Raw genomic sequence first — 19,297 nt, 5'->3', positions numbered from 1 at the left:
GCTTTGGGGAAAGGCAAGGAGGAGGCAGGTTATTAAAGTACCAAGAGCCTCTGTTTCCCACGACCTCATTCCACGCACCACGCTCAGCACCTATGAGCACCATTTCTGTGGCCCATCTTATAGGTGAGTGAGCCTGAGGCCCAGAAGGGTGAAACTGGTTGTCAAGGTCACATCAGCAGGAGAGAGCAGGGTTTTGATCCCCTGCTTGCTCCTCCCCGATCCTCAGAGGTGCCCTGGGAAAGGCCTCTCGGCAGAGCCCCTCACTCTCTGTCCCCTCTCTGCAGCTGCCTTGTGGACAGAAGGGCCGGCCTCCTTGCCTGGGCTTGGAATGCCCTCAAGACCCCTCTTGGTTCCTCCAGCTCCTGCCCAGTACCACTTCCTCCAGGAAGCCTCTCTGATTTCTGCAGCTTCTTGGAAAGGTCCTCTCCTTGGACACCCTGAGCCCTCACCCTGAACCTGGTCCTACTCCTCCCGTTACCAGGCATGCCTTGCCTTCCTCTCTGTCCTCCAGGGCACAGAGTGTCCCTGGTACCAGGCTTGAGGCTGGGCTCTCAGACCAGGCCAGCAAACACTTCTTGTCGACAACAGAGAAAATGAGGAGATCAGGACACGAGCAGGAATGGCAGCAGCTTTGAACCCAGGATGGGGCGTAGGGAGATGCATCACGCAGCTAACTTAGCACCAGCAGTGGCATCAGAGGGGCCCCTGAGGCTGGCTCTTTAAGACTCGCACTTGCTGAGCACCTTCTCAATGCTGGGCCCTGTGCTGGATACACCCCACCCAGACCTCATTCGATACCATGAAAACGCGAGGCAGCAGATGCTCTTTTATCCCCAGTTTACAGATGAGGAAACTGAGGCCCAGGAAAGTTGAATGACTTCCCCAAAGGGCCAAAGCAGCTGGCAAGTGGCTGCTCAGGGACTAGAATGCTCCCTCCAGATCTGGTGCCCATGAACCAGGGGACAGCACCCAAGTGTGCTTTCCTTCCAAGCCTGGAGGCTTACATAGATCATGCCATTCAGGGGAAAGGGGGCAGTGGGGAACACCTGAAGCTCCTGCCTGAACTCTGGCTTCTAGAAACACAGGAGGGATGCAGAGGGCTTGTGCCCAGGCTCCTAGGCAAGAGGGATGAAGGAGCCGGGGCCCCAGGAGTCTGCCCCTTGGAGTCCTGACAGGCGGGCACCTACCTTTCTTGAACTCGATCTCAAGCATGTCCGGGCTGTTGGGGGCTTTGGCCGGGTCCTGGGTCTTGGTGTAAAGGCCCGGAGGCGCTTGGTTCTGACAAAAGACAGAAAGAGGTTGGAGGGTGGTGTGTCCAAGCCAAGCTGTGCCAGGCCAGACCCTGGACACCCTGCACCCAACTGCCTGCTGAGACCTGCACCCCGCTCCAGAACCAGGGGGCTGCTGGCACTTGCCACCGGCTGGCAGAGTCCAGCAGGCCTCCCAGCCCCCTACCCAGAGCCAGCCAGGGGCCTGGCAAACAAAAGGCTCAAGGAATCAGATGATTTTTCCCCTCAACTTGATCTCATCTTTTTCTTCGACGCCCCCACAGCTGGAGGTAGAATAGCAGGAGGAACAAGTCAGGCAGGAAGAGCGCGACTTTGGAGGCGCGAGGCGGTGGCAGCGCCAGGCGGGCTTCCCGGGAGCGGGCGCGCACGCTCTTGCAGGCGCCGGGAATTGGGGTTTATTCTGCACTGACCGCAAAGCTAATGACTGTGCGTGACCCCAGCAGGTGCTCCGGCGAGCAGAGCCGTCCCCAGGGTCCCCGAGGTTAATACTCACAGGGAGAAAAGAGGAGAGCAAAGCAAAAACCCATTTGAAAACACATCAGCCTCTATGTATATTTTTTCTTGGGCGTGTTGGAAAACGGGCCCCTTGCGTCTTGATGCAGCGGTGCTGCTGGCTGCCTGGAACTCGCAAGTTCCCTCCCGCCTCCCGAGGCCCCGCTCCCCCAGGCTGAGGCTTGGACCCTCGCCACAGAGGGGCCGGGGGCCTCTTGGGCCGGACTGCTCACGTCCCTCCTGTGGGCATCCCAGGGCCCAGCTGTTGTCCACCTGCTAACATCCTGGGAGGTGTCGTCCCTTAAATCTTTGCTTTCAAAACCCTGTGAATGCTCCCATGCCACTTTGCATTTGCAGCTTCTTTCGTGTTCTCAGCAGCCCTGTTTGGTGAGGTCAAGTACAGTTACCCCACCTACAGATGAAGAACCCGAGGCCAAGGGGGAGGGGCTGTAGGTGCAACAGTGCGTTCCGTGCGGGCAGGGACCACGCGGCACAGGGCAGGAAGCCCACGAGGCCCTCAACACTGATGTGTTGGATTTTAGGCTGGTGGAAAACAGCCCCAAAGCCAGGAGTCAGACCTCAGGCTGTGGGGCCTTGGACAGGCTGCTTCACTTCTTTGAGCCTCAGTTTCTTCATCCGTAAAGTGGGGGAACTGATACTTGCCTTCGACTGCCTTACCATTTAAATGTATAGACAGTTTTTTATGCTGTTTAGTGGACAAGATGTCAGAGAAGGCCTGGTGCAAGCTTTAACCCACTCTGGAGGCAACAGGACAGCTGGAATAGTCTCCTGGCGATGCCTCGCTCCAAGAAGAGCCATTCCAGGAGAGACGGGCCAGCAGGGGTGCCCTAGTCCCTCACCTGTTGTCACTTTCCTTGTTGGCTCTTTGTCAAGGTGAGCAATCATCCCAGTTCCCACACCTCGAGGAACTTTCCAGTCCGCACCAAACAGGGACAATTGATCCTTCTGGCTTTATGTCTGAGCTCAGATGGGGCTGGCAATGGAGCCCCTGCACCTCCCAAATGCTGTGTGGCTTGGGGCCAGCTGCATCCCTTCATCTGTTTCCATCTGTGGGATGGGAACAGGGACCTGGTATGGACCTCCAAGGCAGACCCAGGGAGGAGGAGGGTCCTTAAGGACCTCCAGCCTAATGCTTCCATGGACAAGTTGAAAAACCAAAGCTAAAGAAGCTGCTTGTTCAGACCACACCGCCTTGCTCCACCGGTGTGGGAGCCAGCTTCAAGGACTCTAGCTAGAACCCCTGTCCCGTGCTCTTTCCATCACCCCATGCGGTTTCCCAGCCGCTTTAGTTACCTGAGAAACAGCACGAGGGACATGGCCAGACGCAGCCCAGGCATCGGGCTGGTTTCAGAGAAATGCCCGGCTCCCAGGCTTTCATGGGTCCTGCCAACCACCACATTCCCTGGGAACAGAGAGGCCTGAGGGCCATCCTCAGCCAAAAGGCAAGTGAACCAGGGCTTGGGGACTCTGGGTGGCCGACATGACTCCGGAGCTCCCTTCCTCACCTGCCTGGGGCTCCTCCCTGGCCGTCCAGCCTGGGCTGAACTCAACCTGGGGCACCAGCGCTGAGAGCCCCAGCCCTTCCACCAGTCAGTTTCCAATCTGGCGCTTGTCAGCGGAGCCACAGACAGGATGAGAACGTTTGCATTTGGGAGGAGAGAGGAGGTGGGAAGACCTAGCAATCTACGGTGGAAGTCGGAGGCTTCCGACACCCTGACAGCACCGATTAAATAAAATAACCAAATAGAAATAAAGTGACATTTGCTTTGCATTCCAAGGTGGCTCACGCCTGCCTTCTTTTTACTCTCCCTCCTAAAAGCCCAGTTCAAATGACAAATAGTTTGTTGCCGAGTATCAATACCATCTATTTATCCATCCCAGCAGGAGGGCTCACTTCCAATGTCATCTCGTTGGGGGGGGGTGTTGGGGGAGGGAAGAGAGTGAAGAAAAAAAGAGAGAGAGAGTGGAGTGGGGGAAGGATGGGGAGAGGGCGAAAGAAAAGCATGAAACAGGGCCGAGAAGGAGAAATTGGAAGCAAATGGCCCATGAACTAAACCATGATGTAGAGGCATGATCGATGCTGCAATGGTTTATTCATCCATCAGATACGGCGGGCCGGCAACTGAATGAACTCTTTCACTGTGGGCCGTATGAAGTTAAAGCAAGTAAATTTCTATCTTTCTTCGCATTAGCTGCCTCATTGCCCTTCAATCAACCCTCACGGAGGCAGAAAATGGCTCCACCATCTGCCTTCAAACCCTCCCTTTGCAGGTCTCTGGGCTTTTTTTGGAGAGGGGGAGGGGGCACCAGTTCCCTGAAGCTCTGTCTCCCCAGCTCCCCCCCCCACCCCGCCCCCGCCACCCAGGGGGCCGGGGCTGCCAGGGGTGCAGCATTCCTTCCACCGCGGAGAGGAGAGGAGCACTCCCAGGCCCCTGGCTGCTGCCCCCTCATTCCTGGGACCTATTGGTGGTAACAGGACATCAGGACCCCATGGGTCCCCACCCTGCAGCAGGGTTGCCTGGGAAAGCAGGGCCAGAGCGGCCAGACCCTGGTTCCTCGGCCTGGCCCCTTGCTTCTCAGCGGGCATCTCCGCCTTGACTCACACGCAGCCCAGCCTTTCCTGCCTGAGAGGACCGTGGCTCCTTCCTTCCCAGATAATCTTAGCCAGCCTGAGAAGGGAGGACAGGACCACTGGTTCCATGATTGAGGTCCTGCCCTGCACCAGGGACAGGCCAAGTACTTTTTTTTTGGTGGTTGGGGGAGGGCAGTAACTAGGTTTATTTTTATTTATTTTTAACGGAGGTACTAGGGACCAAACCCAGGAACTTTGTGCATGCTTATCATGCGTTCTACCACTGAGCTATACCCTCCCCTAGGCCAAGTGCTTTTTTAAGAAGTTGGAGGCTCAGAGACGGTGAGTAACTTGTCCAAGGTAGCACAGCAGCAGAAAGCAGTGTTGGGATTCAGATCCAGGTTTCAGATCTCCGGGAACAAAGCATTAATCCTCCCACCTAGGTTGGGTGGTAGAATCCTTAAAAATACACCCTTTAGCACTTACTTATCTGTCGGCTGCTCTCATTAGACAAGAGCCCTGAGAGGGGAGGGGACTGGCACCCTGGCACTGCCTAAGGGGCGACGTCCCCTCTGGCCTTGGCTCTGCTCCCCCAGTTGTGAGGCGAGAGCACCCCAGGCTGTTAGAGAAGAGGGTGGATGGTTTCCCAGCAGGCCTGGGGCCCAGCGGACACCCTCCTCCAGGCCGCTCTGTTCTGCTCAGCCTCCTCCGCCCCCCTTGGCGCTGACTGACTGGCTAATTAGGGGTGGCTGGCCTGAGTGTCGTGGGGTCAGCAGAGCATGAACTGGAAAAGCCTGCGGCCAGGAGGCAGCATCCCCGTGGGGCCATCAGCCCCCAGGGGGCAAGGGTGCGGGCTCTCCTGAGTGACACGGTTGGGCTGAGGACTGAGCGGATGGGGAAGGGAGGTGTGGGCTGGGGGGGAACCAGCGGCGGAGGGCCAGCCCCCACCATGGGGTGACCCAGGCACCAGGCCTTGCTGAGCAGCTGGTGCCCTGGGGCGAGTCACTCTTCTGGACCTCAGTTTCCTCACTCATAAAATGAGGAGGCTCATAGCCAGGAGTCAAGGAAAGTAAATGGGGGCCAGGGGATGCGAATCCCAGGCCTGGCTCCAGAAATGGTTCACGTTCTAGTATTGCCGCATTGACCAAGTGGCCTGGGCCCCGTGGGGAGCTGTCCCCGGACCCCCGGCAGGGCTCCAGCTCACCCCGCCCGCACCCAAACCACCTGGGCATCCTCGGCTCCAGCTGGCCTTCTTGGATCCCCCAGGCCCAGCTGCCCGAGCACACCGCCCCCCCTCCCCCCCAGCACACGTCTTCCCTAACATCAGATGAGCAGCCCACCCCACCCCCAAACCAGCCGCCCGCCAGGCTGTGGGGCTGAGCCAGGGAATAGAGACACATTCCCTCAGGGACAAAGAGATTTTTCTCTTCCCAGGATAGATTTCGCCCTGCCTCCCCCATCTCCCACGGTGGGCAGGGGGAGATACAAAGGAAAACCCCCCAGGGAGAGAAATCCTAAACTTCAAACAGGGGCTGAGGCCCAGCCTGGCCGGCCGGGGAGGCTGGGGACAGGGGATCAGGGTGGCTGCCTCGGGCGGGCGAGGGGCACAGGCCCAGACAAATGGGTCCTGAGGCTCTAATCTGGGCCGCCTCCCCCAGTGGCAGCAGCAGCGGCCTGAGAGCTGGTGGGCACAGGCTGGGCCCTCCCACAAGTGTCTCATCTGCCTAATTGCTTCTTTATTGTCTCACAATAACACTCTTTCTCTATGCTGCCCTGAAATATTTCCTTCCTCTATTCATCCCAGCAGCAATTAGAAAAAGAGCACCGGGGACGGGGGTGGATCTCAAAACGCAGTGTGGAGTGGGCAGGCGGCAGGGGGCCCGGTGGGGAGGGTCGGGGAACACAAGCAGGGCTCGGCCCCAGCCCCATGCCCGGCCCCCCGTGAAATTTCAAATTAGGCTACAAACACACCAGACAGCATCGGCATGGAGCAGCTAACACCAAAGACTGCTGGTCTGGGGAAATGGGAAATTACCTTGGGGTTCTCCAGGATTCCAGCCTCGTAGCTGTAAGGGAGAAGGAAGGTGGGGGTGAGTAAGGAAGGGGCAGAAGGACACAGCTACACCCTGATACCCTCAGCCCCAACACAAGTCCCGTCTGTCCTTTTATCTCTGCCAAAGCAATGGCTGCCAATCCTCCTGGAACATTCTGGGCCCCCCCAGACTTGGCCGTGGGAGCTGCAGTCTTCTGGGCCACAGCCTCAGGGTGCCAGATCTGGGCATGGGGGGCTTCGCACATGCTGTTCCCACTGCTTTAAATGCTTTTCCCTGCACCCTAGCTGGTCCCCCTCAACCTTGAAGTTTTAACTTCAAATGCCACTTGCTCAGAGAAGCTCTCCCCAATATCCTAGCCAAGGCCAGCTGTCCACTATCTACTGCTGGCACTCAGCAGAGCTGCTATGAGAGCTGGGGACAAGTCGGGCACAAGGTGGCCCTTCTTCCCTGAGGTCCCAGGGCTCTGTGAGAGCAGGGACCGTGTGACTTGTGGGGTCATCACTACATCCTGGCCCAGAGCAGACAGGTGCTCAGTGATGCCAGGCAGAGTAGGGGACGGGTGGGCGACATCTTACCTGATGTGCATGAGGTTCTCGTCCATGCTCCACGGGTTCTTGGGGGTGACTGGGATGGGGATTCCGTGTTGCTGTAGGTAAGAGGAGACACAGGGCTGGTGTGAGGCAGCTTGAAGCAGATGCAAAGGTCAGGCCCGGCCGCCTCGGTCAAGGTCGAAGACATCCCCAAACTCTGGTTCCCAAGCAAGCAAGACCTTGAACCCCCATGCTCACCGCATCCCCATTCTCCTTCCCCTCCCCCAGGCTGCCTGGGAAGGGAGTGACGGCTCCATTTCCAGACATGCCCAGGCAGGAACTACAAGATCCTGTCTGAGAAGTTGCAGAGTGGATGCTGACCTTAAAGGCTTCTTCCAGAAGATTTTGAGTCTACACTTCTAGGGCCCCCGGAGCACTAAGAGTGTGCCGAGGGTCTCCCAGCACCATTCGCTGATCCCCACCATGGTCCTACGAGCTGGGAGCTAGAATGGACGGCCCTTTCACAGTGAATCTCATCCAGGGCATCTGCGCCCACACAGGTGCTTAACATTGACCAAGGAAGCGCCAGGCGCCCACAAGAGCTGCTGGCCCCTGATGACTGCTTCCGAGGTGCGGGCCCAGCTCTTTCCGGGGGTGCCTTCTCCCCCACCGCCTAGCACAGCCATCGCACACATCACTGAGCAGCCCCAAAAGGGAACAATCCAGCCAGATTCCCCACCCCATCCTCCCCCTTGGTTCTGATTATGTTTTGCTTCCAAAATGATCCAATCCTTTGTTCAAGGACAAAGCCATCCCCACGGAGACCCTGGGCCTGAAAGGCTGTTGGTGACACTGTGAAGGCCTTTTGGGTCAGAGATGCAGCTGGGTTCCTTAGCTGCCCCGTGCTGCCCTGGCTGACACCTGGTTGGATCCAGCAGACACATCACAGGCTGCCTTCTCCTTCAGCGCTTACCAGGCACAGAAGACAGCGAAGTGGCCCAGCCTGGCCCCTTTAGGTCGGCATGCCCATACACTCTGCTTCCCAAGCCCCCTTTTGGCACCTCACCCCGGCGGGTCCCAGATCCTAGCCAGCCCCAGGTCCCACAGCCCGCCCCAGCACCCTCCCATCTCTCCTGATGGGGATGTGCCCTGGCTCAGCTACTGCCCACGACTACGATTCCAGAGGCTTCCTCCAGGGAGCCACTGTTTCCTTCATCACCACCTTAAAAATTCCTAAATAAATTGAATTAAACCCTCTGGATTTTTTTTTTTCCCCAAGCTTTTCCAGGAGACTCCTTTGAAAAGAAACAGCTCACATCCACTCGAAAATTTGCATACTCTTCCCCATAAACCACACTGACAAATGGAATGCCTCATGTAGAGGCTGCTCAGCGTTGCCCAAGGTCTGACCCACGCGCTCACTCGCCCTGTGCCGTCTCCAGGTGGAGTGCGCCAGGTGTGGGGACCATGGGCCAGATGGACTGAAATCCGCACAGAGCGGAATCCCCAGGCTGGGGGCCGAGGAAACCAGTGGGCAGGTTACCTGGAGCCTTTCTTTTGGGAGGTGGTCTGGAAACACTCTTGCCTTCTCTCTTTCCCACTGGGGCTCCGTCAGAGCACGGAGAGGAGAAAGGGAGGGAAGGGGTGGAGGAGAGGACAGGACGGACCCCCCCACCCCCGGCAGGGAGACACAATGCCAACAATAGTTCCTCGACCAAAGAGATTGGTTTCCTGGGCTGCTCTGTCCTGAGCTTCCCGTCAACACAGACACACACACAGACACACACACAGACACACACACAGACACACAGACACACATACACACACACACACACACACACACACACACACACACACACACACACACACACCGGAAACTCTGGATACAACTGAGGACAGAAAACAAAACCATCTTCAACATGGACACAGGAGTCTGCCCAGTTTCCCAGCCCCCTACCTGGCACACTGGCTTAAAGAAATTTAATGATGTTGATAGGGATAAGGATGGGGTGATTTTGAGTGTTTCTTCCTTGGACAGCAGACTGGGGAGCAGAAAGCGAGACAAATGTATGTTTCCTACGCGCCTCCTACAGCGCCCTGTGGCCTTGACAACTTACGGATCTCGAAAGCCGGGGTTTTCAAAGCCCCATTGATTTTTGTCTCGGCTGAAGCAGCTGCCTGGCTCTGAATTTTGGACAGTCTGGTTGCTGCTCAGTTATTCTGGTCATTCCCCAGCTGCACAGACACTGCCTCCGTCCTAGAAGGCGCTGACTCCCCGAGCTCAGTTCTGACACCAGCCTCTGAGGGAGGACCGGTGGCTGGGAACGTGGCCTCATTCCTTCCCGACAAACTCTCCTGTTTGAAAGGTTATTTGAGACAGAAGCTGAGCCAGGCGGCTTCTCCCCACAACCTGGGAAGGAGGGGCCACAATTCTGAAATTCACCTTTGCTGGAAAAACCAAGAGCTGCTTTTGTTCAGAAGCTTCGCGGAAACAGAGGGCATCGTCTGGGTCAGCCCTGGCCCTCTCTTGAGCCAAGACTGCAGGCGTTAAGAACATAGATGGGGTGGGGGTCCCCGTTCATTATTCTTAAAGATAAAACGTGCTTCATACTCTACACCATCAAGGAGACGAAGAGGGGGAGAAAAAAAAGCCTCCAACCCGGTTCTCTTAATAGCTCTGCTATTTGAAAATTTGTTTGGCAACATATGGGCCTGCCCTTGTAAACTCCCCTCTTAATAATAAAACAACAGATGGCAGAGGAGAGCTCTCCTCCGAGCTCTTCGGGTCTTAATGGGATGCTGGCGGTAGGGGCAGGGCTGTGTCCCCGCTGCGTCCCCTACCACGCGTCACCTTGGCTGCAGCGAGAGCTCACAGCCAGCCCCGGTGACTGCTATTTAAAAACCTGAGCAATTTTCTGGTGTATGCACCGAGTTGCTTTCCCCCCATCTGATTGATTGAGGCTGTTTGTCAAAGGCTGCCATCGAGTCGCTAAAAAGAAAGGGACCCTGGGGAGTGGCTAAGGAGCTTGATGCAAAACTTCTAATATGTTTTATTGCAACTTGTACTTCAAAAAGGCTGGTGCAACAGACGTCTTTGTCTGGCTCTGCCCCTCGGAGTGCTTACCTGTTCTTGGGAAGGCATTGGGGACAATTAGGCAGGTAATAGAGGGGCAGAGGACAGCCTCACTCCCGCCCCCATCCGTCCCCTGAGTGACACACACAATGCAGAGATGGCAGTTTGAATGGGAAGTAGAGGGGGCCCAGTGCCCTCCTGCGTGGTGGCCTGTGGACTCCCTTCGGAGACGCCCAGCCCAGGCAGGGACCATCCCTCTGTGGGGTGGCCCAGGGAACTGGTGCTGTGGGGGTGGGGGGGGGCAGAGGTTCAGGCTCCAGATGTGGCAGTCGGTCCCAGCCTCGCGCCTCCAACCCAGACGGCCCCTGGAGGGCGCCGGGCAAGGGCTGGGGTGATGGCGGAGACGGGCCATACCTTGGCGTACTCCATCAGATCGTTGCGGCCCTGGAAACGGTTGTAAAATTCGGGCATCCTCCAAGGAGCGATGACCTAGACACAGGACAAGGAGTCAGGACTGGGAGGGCCCGGCTGCCAGCTTTTCCTGGCCCTTAAGCTACACAGTTGCCTCTCTGGTGAGAGGCCTGGGACTGCACTGGTCACCTGGGTTAGGGGATCTACGTAGCTCATGGGGGGTGGGCAGGGGGACCCCATTAAGCAGAGAGGGACGCAGCCACATCAAAGGGTGGCCTTGGAGACACCCGAGCTCCATGGCAGAATGGCCGTGTGCCCCTAGGTGGGTCCTGGCCCCTCTGGGCCTCAGTCTCTCCTGTTGAGACTTGAGGGCTTGAACTAGACAGGCCTCAAATTTCTCACTAGCACCCCTGCTCGAAGGGCCAGGACCCCCCACCCCTGGTGACTAAGGGAGGGTCCACCTAGCCCAGCCCACATGACATACGATGTCCCCCTCCCCTCCCCTCTTGTCTCTCTCCCTTCCACACCCCGGGGCTCCTCTGGGTGGGGAAAAGAGGGGAGTTGGAGCCTGACTGAAGGGACTGAGCTCATCTCACCAGCCTGGGGGGTCAGGGACAGGTCCCCAAGAAGAGACCCACTCAGCCCTAGAGCCAGCCCAGCCCCTGACGCTGCCAGCAACAGTCTGGCTGGGAGAGGAGCTGTCGTTTGGATGAAGAAGCCGGTTTGATCTCTGGGCTGGGGAGCTGATAGGGGCGGGGTGGGTGGGAGATGGGCCCCCTGGTCCTGGAATGAGCAGCACCTGGACCAGGCTCGGCACAGGGAGCACCCTCCAGCCTCATCCCAGTTCCCAGAGACTAGCTTAGGGCCCTGTCCTCAGCCCCATCCCATTCCTGGGCTTGGCCTCTGCAGACAAAGACCCAGAAACCAGACACCCTGGCCCCCCAAGCTGCTGTGGGAACAGAGAGTGGGGGTCGGGGGAGGGCGCCATGCCCACCGGCCAGCAGCATCAACAAGCAGCCACTGTCCAGGGGCTTCTCAGCCGCCTGGTGTTTGAGGTCAAAACAGATCATTAGAGCTCATTACGGCTCACCTCCAGGCCACTCTCACCCCCTAAGCAGCTGCTGGCTGGTTCCAGGGACAGAGAAAGATGTTCCACTTAAAAGAAAAAAAATGCAACTCTTTAGGGCCCCTTGTGGGCTTGGGAGGGGCACATCTTCTGTAGCTTTAGCCAGAAGTGGCCTCAGAGGAGCCCAGTGTTGCCCCAGATGGCAACCAGGAGCCACGTGTGGCCACCAAATCGTGGCCGGTACTGGCTGTAAGCATAGAGCACACAGCGGGTCTAAAGACAGTACCAAAAGAATACAAAACATCTCAATCACTTTTTTACATCGATAACATGTTGAATGGTACGATTTTGGATACAGAGAGTTCAATCAGATACATTCCTAACATGACGTCACCTGTTGCTTTTTGTCTTGGTTTTTAAGAAAAACTTAAATTCTCCCTGGAGCTTGCATTTGTGAGGCTCAGTGTGGTTCTATTGTTCCACCTTGGCCTGAGCTGGGGGACTCCTATCCTAGGAAAGGGTCCAAGACACGGGGGGGCCAGGGCTCAGGCAGCGGGGAGGAGGGGCTTTAGCTGGCTGGCCCCCACCGGGGCTGAGAGGGCTGTGGGCCGCGCAGAAATCGGCCAGCCGTGTCCCGGGACGGTTCCAGGCTGCACCCGGGAAGCCAGACCTGGGATCGCAAGGGCACAGCAGAAAGGTAGCCCCGTCCTTCTGATCTGTGCCTGACCCACCCAGGCACCCGGGCAGCATCCCCGGGAAGGACAAGGGGCGGGGAAGGGTGCGGGCGTGAGTGAGGGGAGCATCGCCCACCACAAGGCTCAGGTGCATGCGGTCCGTGTACATGACCGCCCAGAAGCCCAAGCCTCGCCCCCAGGGGCCTCAGCCCCCAGCGTCCGCCCGCTGAGGGGAGGGGCAACATCCTACCTTAATCTGGGGGGCCAGTGAGTAGCAGGTGAGCTCAAACCGGACCTGGTCATTGCCCTGAAACACAGAACAGGGGACTGTCAGGAGCCACAGAACGCGGGGCCAGTGGGAGGGTCGGGGGCAGGGGCAGGGGCAGGGCTGCACGAGCGTCAACTCAGGGCAGGCCCACTGGATGGTTTTCTCACACAGATGCTCACCTCCAACCTCGCACCCTCCTGAAGCAGGTACCAGGAGCCCATCAGAAAGACGAAAACTGGGCTTTCTTGGAGAGGACACACCAGCTACTGCCCCCTAGGTGCAGTCAGGACTCGAACCCAGGACTGCCTGAGCACAGAGCTGAGCTGCGTGGGCACACGAGTGTGCAGGACGTGTGCCCCCGTGTCCACCAGACGCCCACATGCCCGGCGTGTGCTGAGTTGTGACTGCCATGACTTTAGTGCGCGGCAGTGGGCCGGCGGTGGGGGACACGTGGCAGGACGCGGGTGCGCGTATCTGGGAACACGACAGGATGTGCACACAGGTCATCACGTGCATCCACACTGCAGGGGACGCGCGCAAGGGCTGCAGGCCTGGCCCTGCCGAGACTCCGGGGAGCCCTGGGCTGCCCGCACCTCAGCCTCTTCCTGGAGGTCCCCCACTTGCCTGGCCCCGCCTGGCCCCAGCCAGAGACCACGTTCACTTCAGGGCTGGGGCTTCACAGTGCTTTGTCCATAAAACTGGGAATACTGTCTCCTCTGGGGGCCTGTTTCCCCATCTATATGGTGGCTGGTTGGGGGAGGGCCCTTGCCCCTCAGTACCTCTGCACAAAGAGAAACTGAGGCCCGGAGGTAGAAGGGACTAGTCCGGGGGCACAGAGCCTGGTCCGAGCTCGGGTGCGGGCCCCCCCGGGCAGCTGGCCCGGCCTCCCTGCGCCTGTGCCTCTGCTGGGAGGCTGGACAGGAGGAAGGGGAGGCGGCCTCAGCCAGCCCAGCCTCGAGAGACAATGACTGCAGCGTCCTGCCTGCTGCTCCCGTCAGCTTGGCAGCCTGGAGGGAGACGTAAGCGCCGCGGAAATAACAAGGGACCTCGCGCCTACTGTGAAAACTGCACGGGCACAGCGAGGCAGCGGCGGGAATAACATGTTATTTTCCAGAGTCTTGTCAGGCGGCGCGGAAACACAGGTTTCAGCCCCTCTCTTCAGAGCCAGGAGCTGAGGCCCAAGGCTGCTCCTTTCCAGTATCTCCCGGGCCCCCGAGCGGGGCTGGACCAGCCACCCCAACCACCCTCCATCCCACCCCTTCTGTGAGCACCTGCTGTGAGCTGGCTTTCACAGGGGAGAGCCACCTGGCATTAGTGGGATTTTTAACCCTGTTTTATAGATGAGGAAAGCCGGGCTCAGAGAGGTGGAGTCACCTGCCCAGGGACACACAGCCAGCAGGCACCACTCCCATCTATTAGGTCACATTCAGGTACAGAACGCATTGAATCCTCCCAGCATGCCCCTGAGGTGGGATCTGTTATTATCCCCATCTCATGGATGGGGAGACTGGACCAGGGGGCAGTAACACTTGCCAAAGGCCCGTGGCCAGCACAGTTCCCAGAGCCATGGCGGCCATAATAAAAAGCAGACTTATTTTAGATTCATAAAGCATATGTTCTAGTGTTGCGTATCCTGACGACTTTTTCTCCAGGGCTTCAAGTTTCCCCAGTACAATGGTGACTTGTGCCTCCTCAGACGGGCACACTGGGCTGGTGTCTGCCCATCCAGATCACCATGGGGACACCCATCTGTTCCAGAGCCAGAGACCCTCGAAGGAACAAACAGGCTCCCTGGGTTCAAACTCTGTCCCAGGCAAGACCCAAGGCCTGCGCGGTCTCTCCTCTCCCTGACCCCAGGATCCCCGGCAACCAGGGTGGCCCTGGTGGCTTCCCCGGGGGTGGAAGGAGACGTATCATGTGCTACACACCCCGTGTGTGTCTGAGTCCTGATCCACGTGTGGACGTGTGTGAATGCAGGTGCCACACCCTCGGGGACTGTGGGGCTCCCCATCTGCTCCTGGACCAGCCATACAGATGGCGCCATTTACAAAGCTCCTGCTGCCTGTGCCCCCCAGGCTCCTATTTCAGGGCCCCTCTTCCAAAACTGGGGAGAGGGAGGAGGACCTGGAAGGTGCAGCTCTCTGGTGGGGTGCAACTGGGGTCCCCCGGGGTGTGGAGGGGAGGGCCCCAGCTCGCTCCGCACCAGGTGCCACCTGGGCTGGGCTCTGGGCAGGAAGCTGCCTTTGGCCTCCGGACCTTTGCACAGGCTGTTCCTGCAGCCTGGGATGCCCTTCCTCCTTGGAGTCACTGGCTCAATCTTCCTCCCCCAATACCTCAGTGTGACCCCCCTGCTGGGTTAGGGCTCCCAAGTCCCCTGTAGTGATGTCCTGGTGTGTGGAGGAAAGCTGGTGCTAGGTGAGTATTCAGTGGGTGGAGTCAGTGAACAAATGCATGAAGGTGGCATTGGAGAGGCTGGAACAAGGACCCCGAGGCCCTGGTCATGCTAGAATATCCCCACCTGTCGAAGACCCCTTGCCGTCTGCTCACACCCAGCTTTCTCTTCACCGAGTCCCTTGCAGAAAGTTCTGCCGAGTGTCCTATGGGATCTGCCTCTGGGGCTGCCAGCCTCCCACAGGCCTGGCCCCACATGGCCGCACTCACGCTGGATCCCCTCCTCCAGGTGTGTAAATTCAGCGACGCCCCTCATGGTTCCCATCAGCTAAGCAAGCCACGAGCCCCTGCAGGTTGCTGGCCCCTCCCCACCCCCACCTCCTGCCCCAAGCCTGGCATCTCTCTGGATCCCACTCCAGACCTTCCTGCTCCTCCGCACTCACCCACCTCTTCTAGGAAATTGCCTGCTTCCTCAGGTTCTGTAAATGAGGGGCAATGGAGGCGCAGGAGTGTGCCTTGCCCATCAACCTGGGAGCACCTGGACCCACCGTCCCCTGTGGCCTTCCCACTGCTGGTTTTGGAGGCCCCCAGTGATGTTTCACGTCTGATCATCCCTCTTGTGGGCACTGAGTGTGAACTGCAGGGAGGCCCCCAAATCCCAAGAGGCCACAGAACTACCGCCGAGGGTGTTCTTCCCAGAACCAAAGACCTGCAGAACCAGGTGAGAAACAGAGGACCCTGGGTGGCCAGGCACCTCCTGCAGTGGCTTCTCTGCAGGGAAAGGGTCTCACACTCAAGCCTCTGGTGCCCTCTTGTGGCCAAGTAGGGCAGCGCACACAGCTGCTGGTGTGTATTCCCAGCTGCATGTGAGCTAGTCTGGGTGAGCGGTGTCTTTCCCCGGACCCCAAGAGCTTCCCAAGCCAGGGCCAGACCCACCACACAGACACATGCCCTCCACTAGCCCTGAAGGCCACCTGTCCTCAGTCCTGATGGTACTTTTGGAGGGACCTTCTCCAGGCAGGAGCCCTTCAGGAATCCTGATTTCCTAGCTTTGGCTTGAATACGTCTTGGAACAGGGAACTCACTGCCCAGCTCATTGCATCATGCACAGGTGAGATGGCTCAGAGGTTCTTTGTCCTGCACTGACGTTCGTTCTCACAGCCTCAGTACAGGGCTGATCTTTGCACCATCGGGGCACTTCCCTCTCACCAAGTGAGCACAACCTTTTTGAGGGCCAGGCCTGTGTTGAGTGCTTTCTTAGAAATCTTACTGCTCTCAACTGCCCCATGAACTGGTTCTCATTTTACAGATAAGGAAATGGAGACTCCTGGGGTGAAGTCACAGTGTGAGAGCAGGGGAGCCAGGACCTGAACCCAGCTCTACCGGCCTGAAGCCCCCAGTCCTGAACCTCTGGGTGGAAGGCGGCATGTATGTCCCTGCCCCCAAAGCCCTGGCCCGCCCACTGCTCCACCTCTGGTTCCTCCCCCCACTCTCCTCCCTGTGTGCTCACGACCAGGTGTGAAAACCAGAACCACCAGTCTGCGGTCTGCTTGTGAGACACACTCACCAGTCCCCTTCTTCCACAGGGGCTCGCCTTTCCCTCCAGAACAATCTCCTACATCCCATGGAGGGAGGACACTGGCCACCCCCCATCCAGCCGGGGGCCTCCCTAGCCTTCTAGTCTGTTGCCCTCAGGATGAAGCCAAACCCCTTCTCATGGCCCCACCCAGCCCTGGCCCAGGGTGCAGCTCCTGCCCTATTTTCAGGGCCTCTTGTTGCCAAGCTTTTGCTCAGGCTGTTCCCTCCACCTGGCACACTCTTCCCATACCCGGAACCCTACAGCCACCTTACTGTGCATCCATTCTCTCCCTCGCTAGGACACAGGCCCCCGGAGGGCAGGAGGAGGGTCCCAAGAAGTTCAACACTGTCCCTGTGCCCAGCACGCGTCCAACCCTTTACAGACACCAATCCAAGCTTGCTGACCGAGCACCAAGCGAATAAGGAAGCTTCCAAAGACAGGAGCCAGGGCCACCCAGTGGGGCAAGGCCACCCTCAAATCACATCTCCCCAGTCCAAAGCTTAGCCTCGTGTCCCCTAGGTCACACTGAGCCAGAGCCCGCTCCCCCAACCCCCACTGCCTCCATCAGCTGGGTGGGGGCCCTGGGTCAGGTCAACAGGGAGCCCCCGATCTGCCAACTGTGGGGTTACCGAGCCGGATCCTGCACCCGCACCAGGCTGTCAGAGGGGTGTCCACTAACTGGAGAGTCTGTATACTGACACTGCCTGACAGCTGCCTGCATTGTTCGGAATCTTGTTCCTCGAGTCCTGTAACCTGCCGCTCAGAGCCCAAGGTCGTCCTTGGTCCTCACTGCTGCACACAAGGCCGGAAGTAGGGGGTGTTACGGGTTGAACTCTGTCTCCCACAGAAGATAAGTTGAAGCCATAACCCCCCAGGACTTAAATACGCGACCTTATTTAGAAACAGGTCTTTCCGTAAGTGACTGAGTTAAGATGAAGTCGTGAGGGTGGGCCCTAGTGCAGCATGACTGCTGTCCTGATAAAGAGGAGACACGTGGACACAGAACCAGACATGCCTGGGGGGGAGCCGATGTGAAGACGCCCTGAGGGGGCAGCCACAGGAAGATGGAGGCTGGGACTGAGATGCCTATGAGCCAAGGACACTTGTACTCCTGGAAGCCAGGGGGAGCTGGAACCGCCCTTCCCTGGGGCACTTGGGGGGACCACGGCCTCCAACACCTCAATTTCCATGAGAGAATCCGTTTCTGGGGTTCACACTGCCCAGCTGTGGGGCTGCTGCAGCCTCCCCGGGGAACTAAGACAGGGCCTTTCCCCACTTTGCAGATGAAGAAACTGAGGCTCAGGGAGGGCAAGGACCTTGCCCGAGGCCACTCAGCTGGGATTCCAGCACTTTACTACCTTGTGGCTCTGACCCTGTATGGCAACTCACATTGTGACCTTGGTCAGATGTCCCCCAGCCTCAGCGTCAACTTTGCCAAATGGGGTGACGGACACTGCTCCCACCACACGTGGAACAGACACGTGGGACTCACACAGTCGGGGCGCAGAGCGGACCTGTCCCTACGCCCTGACACTCGCTACTAAAAACATTCCTCTTATTCAGACTGAATGGGCCAGTCCATCCATTGCAGGGCTGACTGTTCTGGGGAGAACCTACAACTGCTCGAGGGCCGTCCGCCTCCTGGCTGCCTGGGTTCCCCCTTCGCGGCCCCTCTGCCTCCTCCTCCTGCCCAGCCGTCCATCCCGGCCTCACCTTTCCCGTGGCACCGTGAGACACATATTTGGCTCCCTCTCGTTGGGCAATCTCCACCTGTTTGCAGGCGATGCAGGGCCTGGCCAGAGAGGTGCCAAGGAGGTAGCGGTCCTCGTACAGTGCGCTGGACTGGATGGCGGGCCAGATGAACTCCTCCACAAACTCCTTGCTGATGTCTTCGATGAACACCTATGGGGAGAGAAGCCCATGTGAGGCAGACTTGGCAAGGTGGGGAACAGTTAGAAGACAGAGCCCCAGGGGCCTCTCATGGCTGGCATCTAAGGCAGACATTGCTAATGGATCCTGGAGCAAGCTGAACCTTTACTTCTCTTTCTGTATCTGTAGTAGACATCACTAATCAATCCAGCATACACTGCTGTATTCTCTTTCCTGCATACATGGCAGACATTACTAATCAATCTTGATATACCATCCAGCAGAAACTGGATGTGGTCCTTAAATTCCTCCTAACACAGCATTCTGGGCCTGAGATGAAGCAGTTGCCACCTAGGATCTAGAGCAGTAGATGGATGTAATTCACAAAAGCCAGGGATCATTTTGTCCCCCAGGGAGCAGCTGGCAATACCTGGAGATATTTTTGGCTGTCCTAACTGGTGGGCTGTTGGGGTGGTCTGGCGTCTAGTGGGTACAGGTCAGGGATGTCACTAAGCATCCCACAATGCACAAGGCAGGCAGTCACGTGTCAGTAGTGCCGAGGTCGAGACACCCTGATCTAGAGGGACGGTTCACAAAATGTAGACCCCCCTGGAGTTCCTCCAGACCCTTTTGGAGAGATTGAAAACATTTTTTTATGATACTCAGTTATTTGCCTTTTTCACTTTGTTGATATTCATATTGAATATGCAAAGTAATGATGGGGAAGGGGCTGGCACCTAGCACAAATCAGGGCAGAGGCACCAAACTCCTCAGAGCCATTGTGTTCTTCACATCTTGCTCTTGAGGTGCCAATTTTACTTAAGGGTGGTCTCGAAGATGCGGTAAAAAATGATTACTTTGGTTAAATCGCAACTGCTGAGTCCAAAATGTGAAATAACAGGTAGCACTTCTGCCGCACCCTGAAGTGACTTACAAGCAGAACTGGCCACTTTTTTTCCATAGAACATCCTTCCTGCTTGAATGAAGAACTGACAGACAAAAGAGGGT

The 19,297-nt window shown here is 57.7% G+C and overlaps 1 protein-coding gene across 1 annotated transcript in view; it reads right to left on the bottom strand.

Moving 5' to 3' along the window:
- The window catches only part of ASS1 (argininosuccinate synthase 1), a 51,391-nt gene that overhangs the window by 21,464 nt on the left and 10,630 nt on the right, over window positions 1-19,297 (bottom strand). Inside the window, exons 4-9 of the mRNA XM_031450703.2 lie at window positions 18,134-18,322; window positions 12,433-12,489; window positions 10,446-10,520; window positions 7,004-7,074; window positions 6,410-6,440; window positions 1,188-1,278 (exon numbers count right to left, since the gene is read on the bottom strand). Coding sequence (XP_031306563.1) covers window positions 1,188-1,278; window positions 6,410-6,440; window positions 7,004-7,074; window positions 10,446-10,520; window positions 12,433-12,489; window positions 18,134-18,322 — 514 coding nt within the window. The remainder of the gene's footprint in view (window positions 1-1,187; window positions 1,279-6,409; window positions 6,441-7,003; window positions 7,075-10,445; window positions 10,521-12,432; window positions 12,490-18,133; window positions 18,323-19,297) is intronic.

This window comes from Camelus dromedarius, chromosome 10, assembly GCF_036321535.1.
Source record: "Camelus dromedarius isolate mCamDro1 chromosome 10, mCamDro1.pat, whole genome shotgun sequence".
Taxonomy (NCBI): domain Eukaryota; kingdom Metazoa; phylum Chordata; class Mammalia; order Artiodactyla; family Camelidae; genus Camelus; species Camelus dromedarius.
The sequence above is the reverse complement of the archived record's forward strand: the minus strand, read 5'-3'. Positions and strand labels throughout refer to the sequence as shown.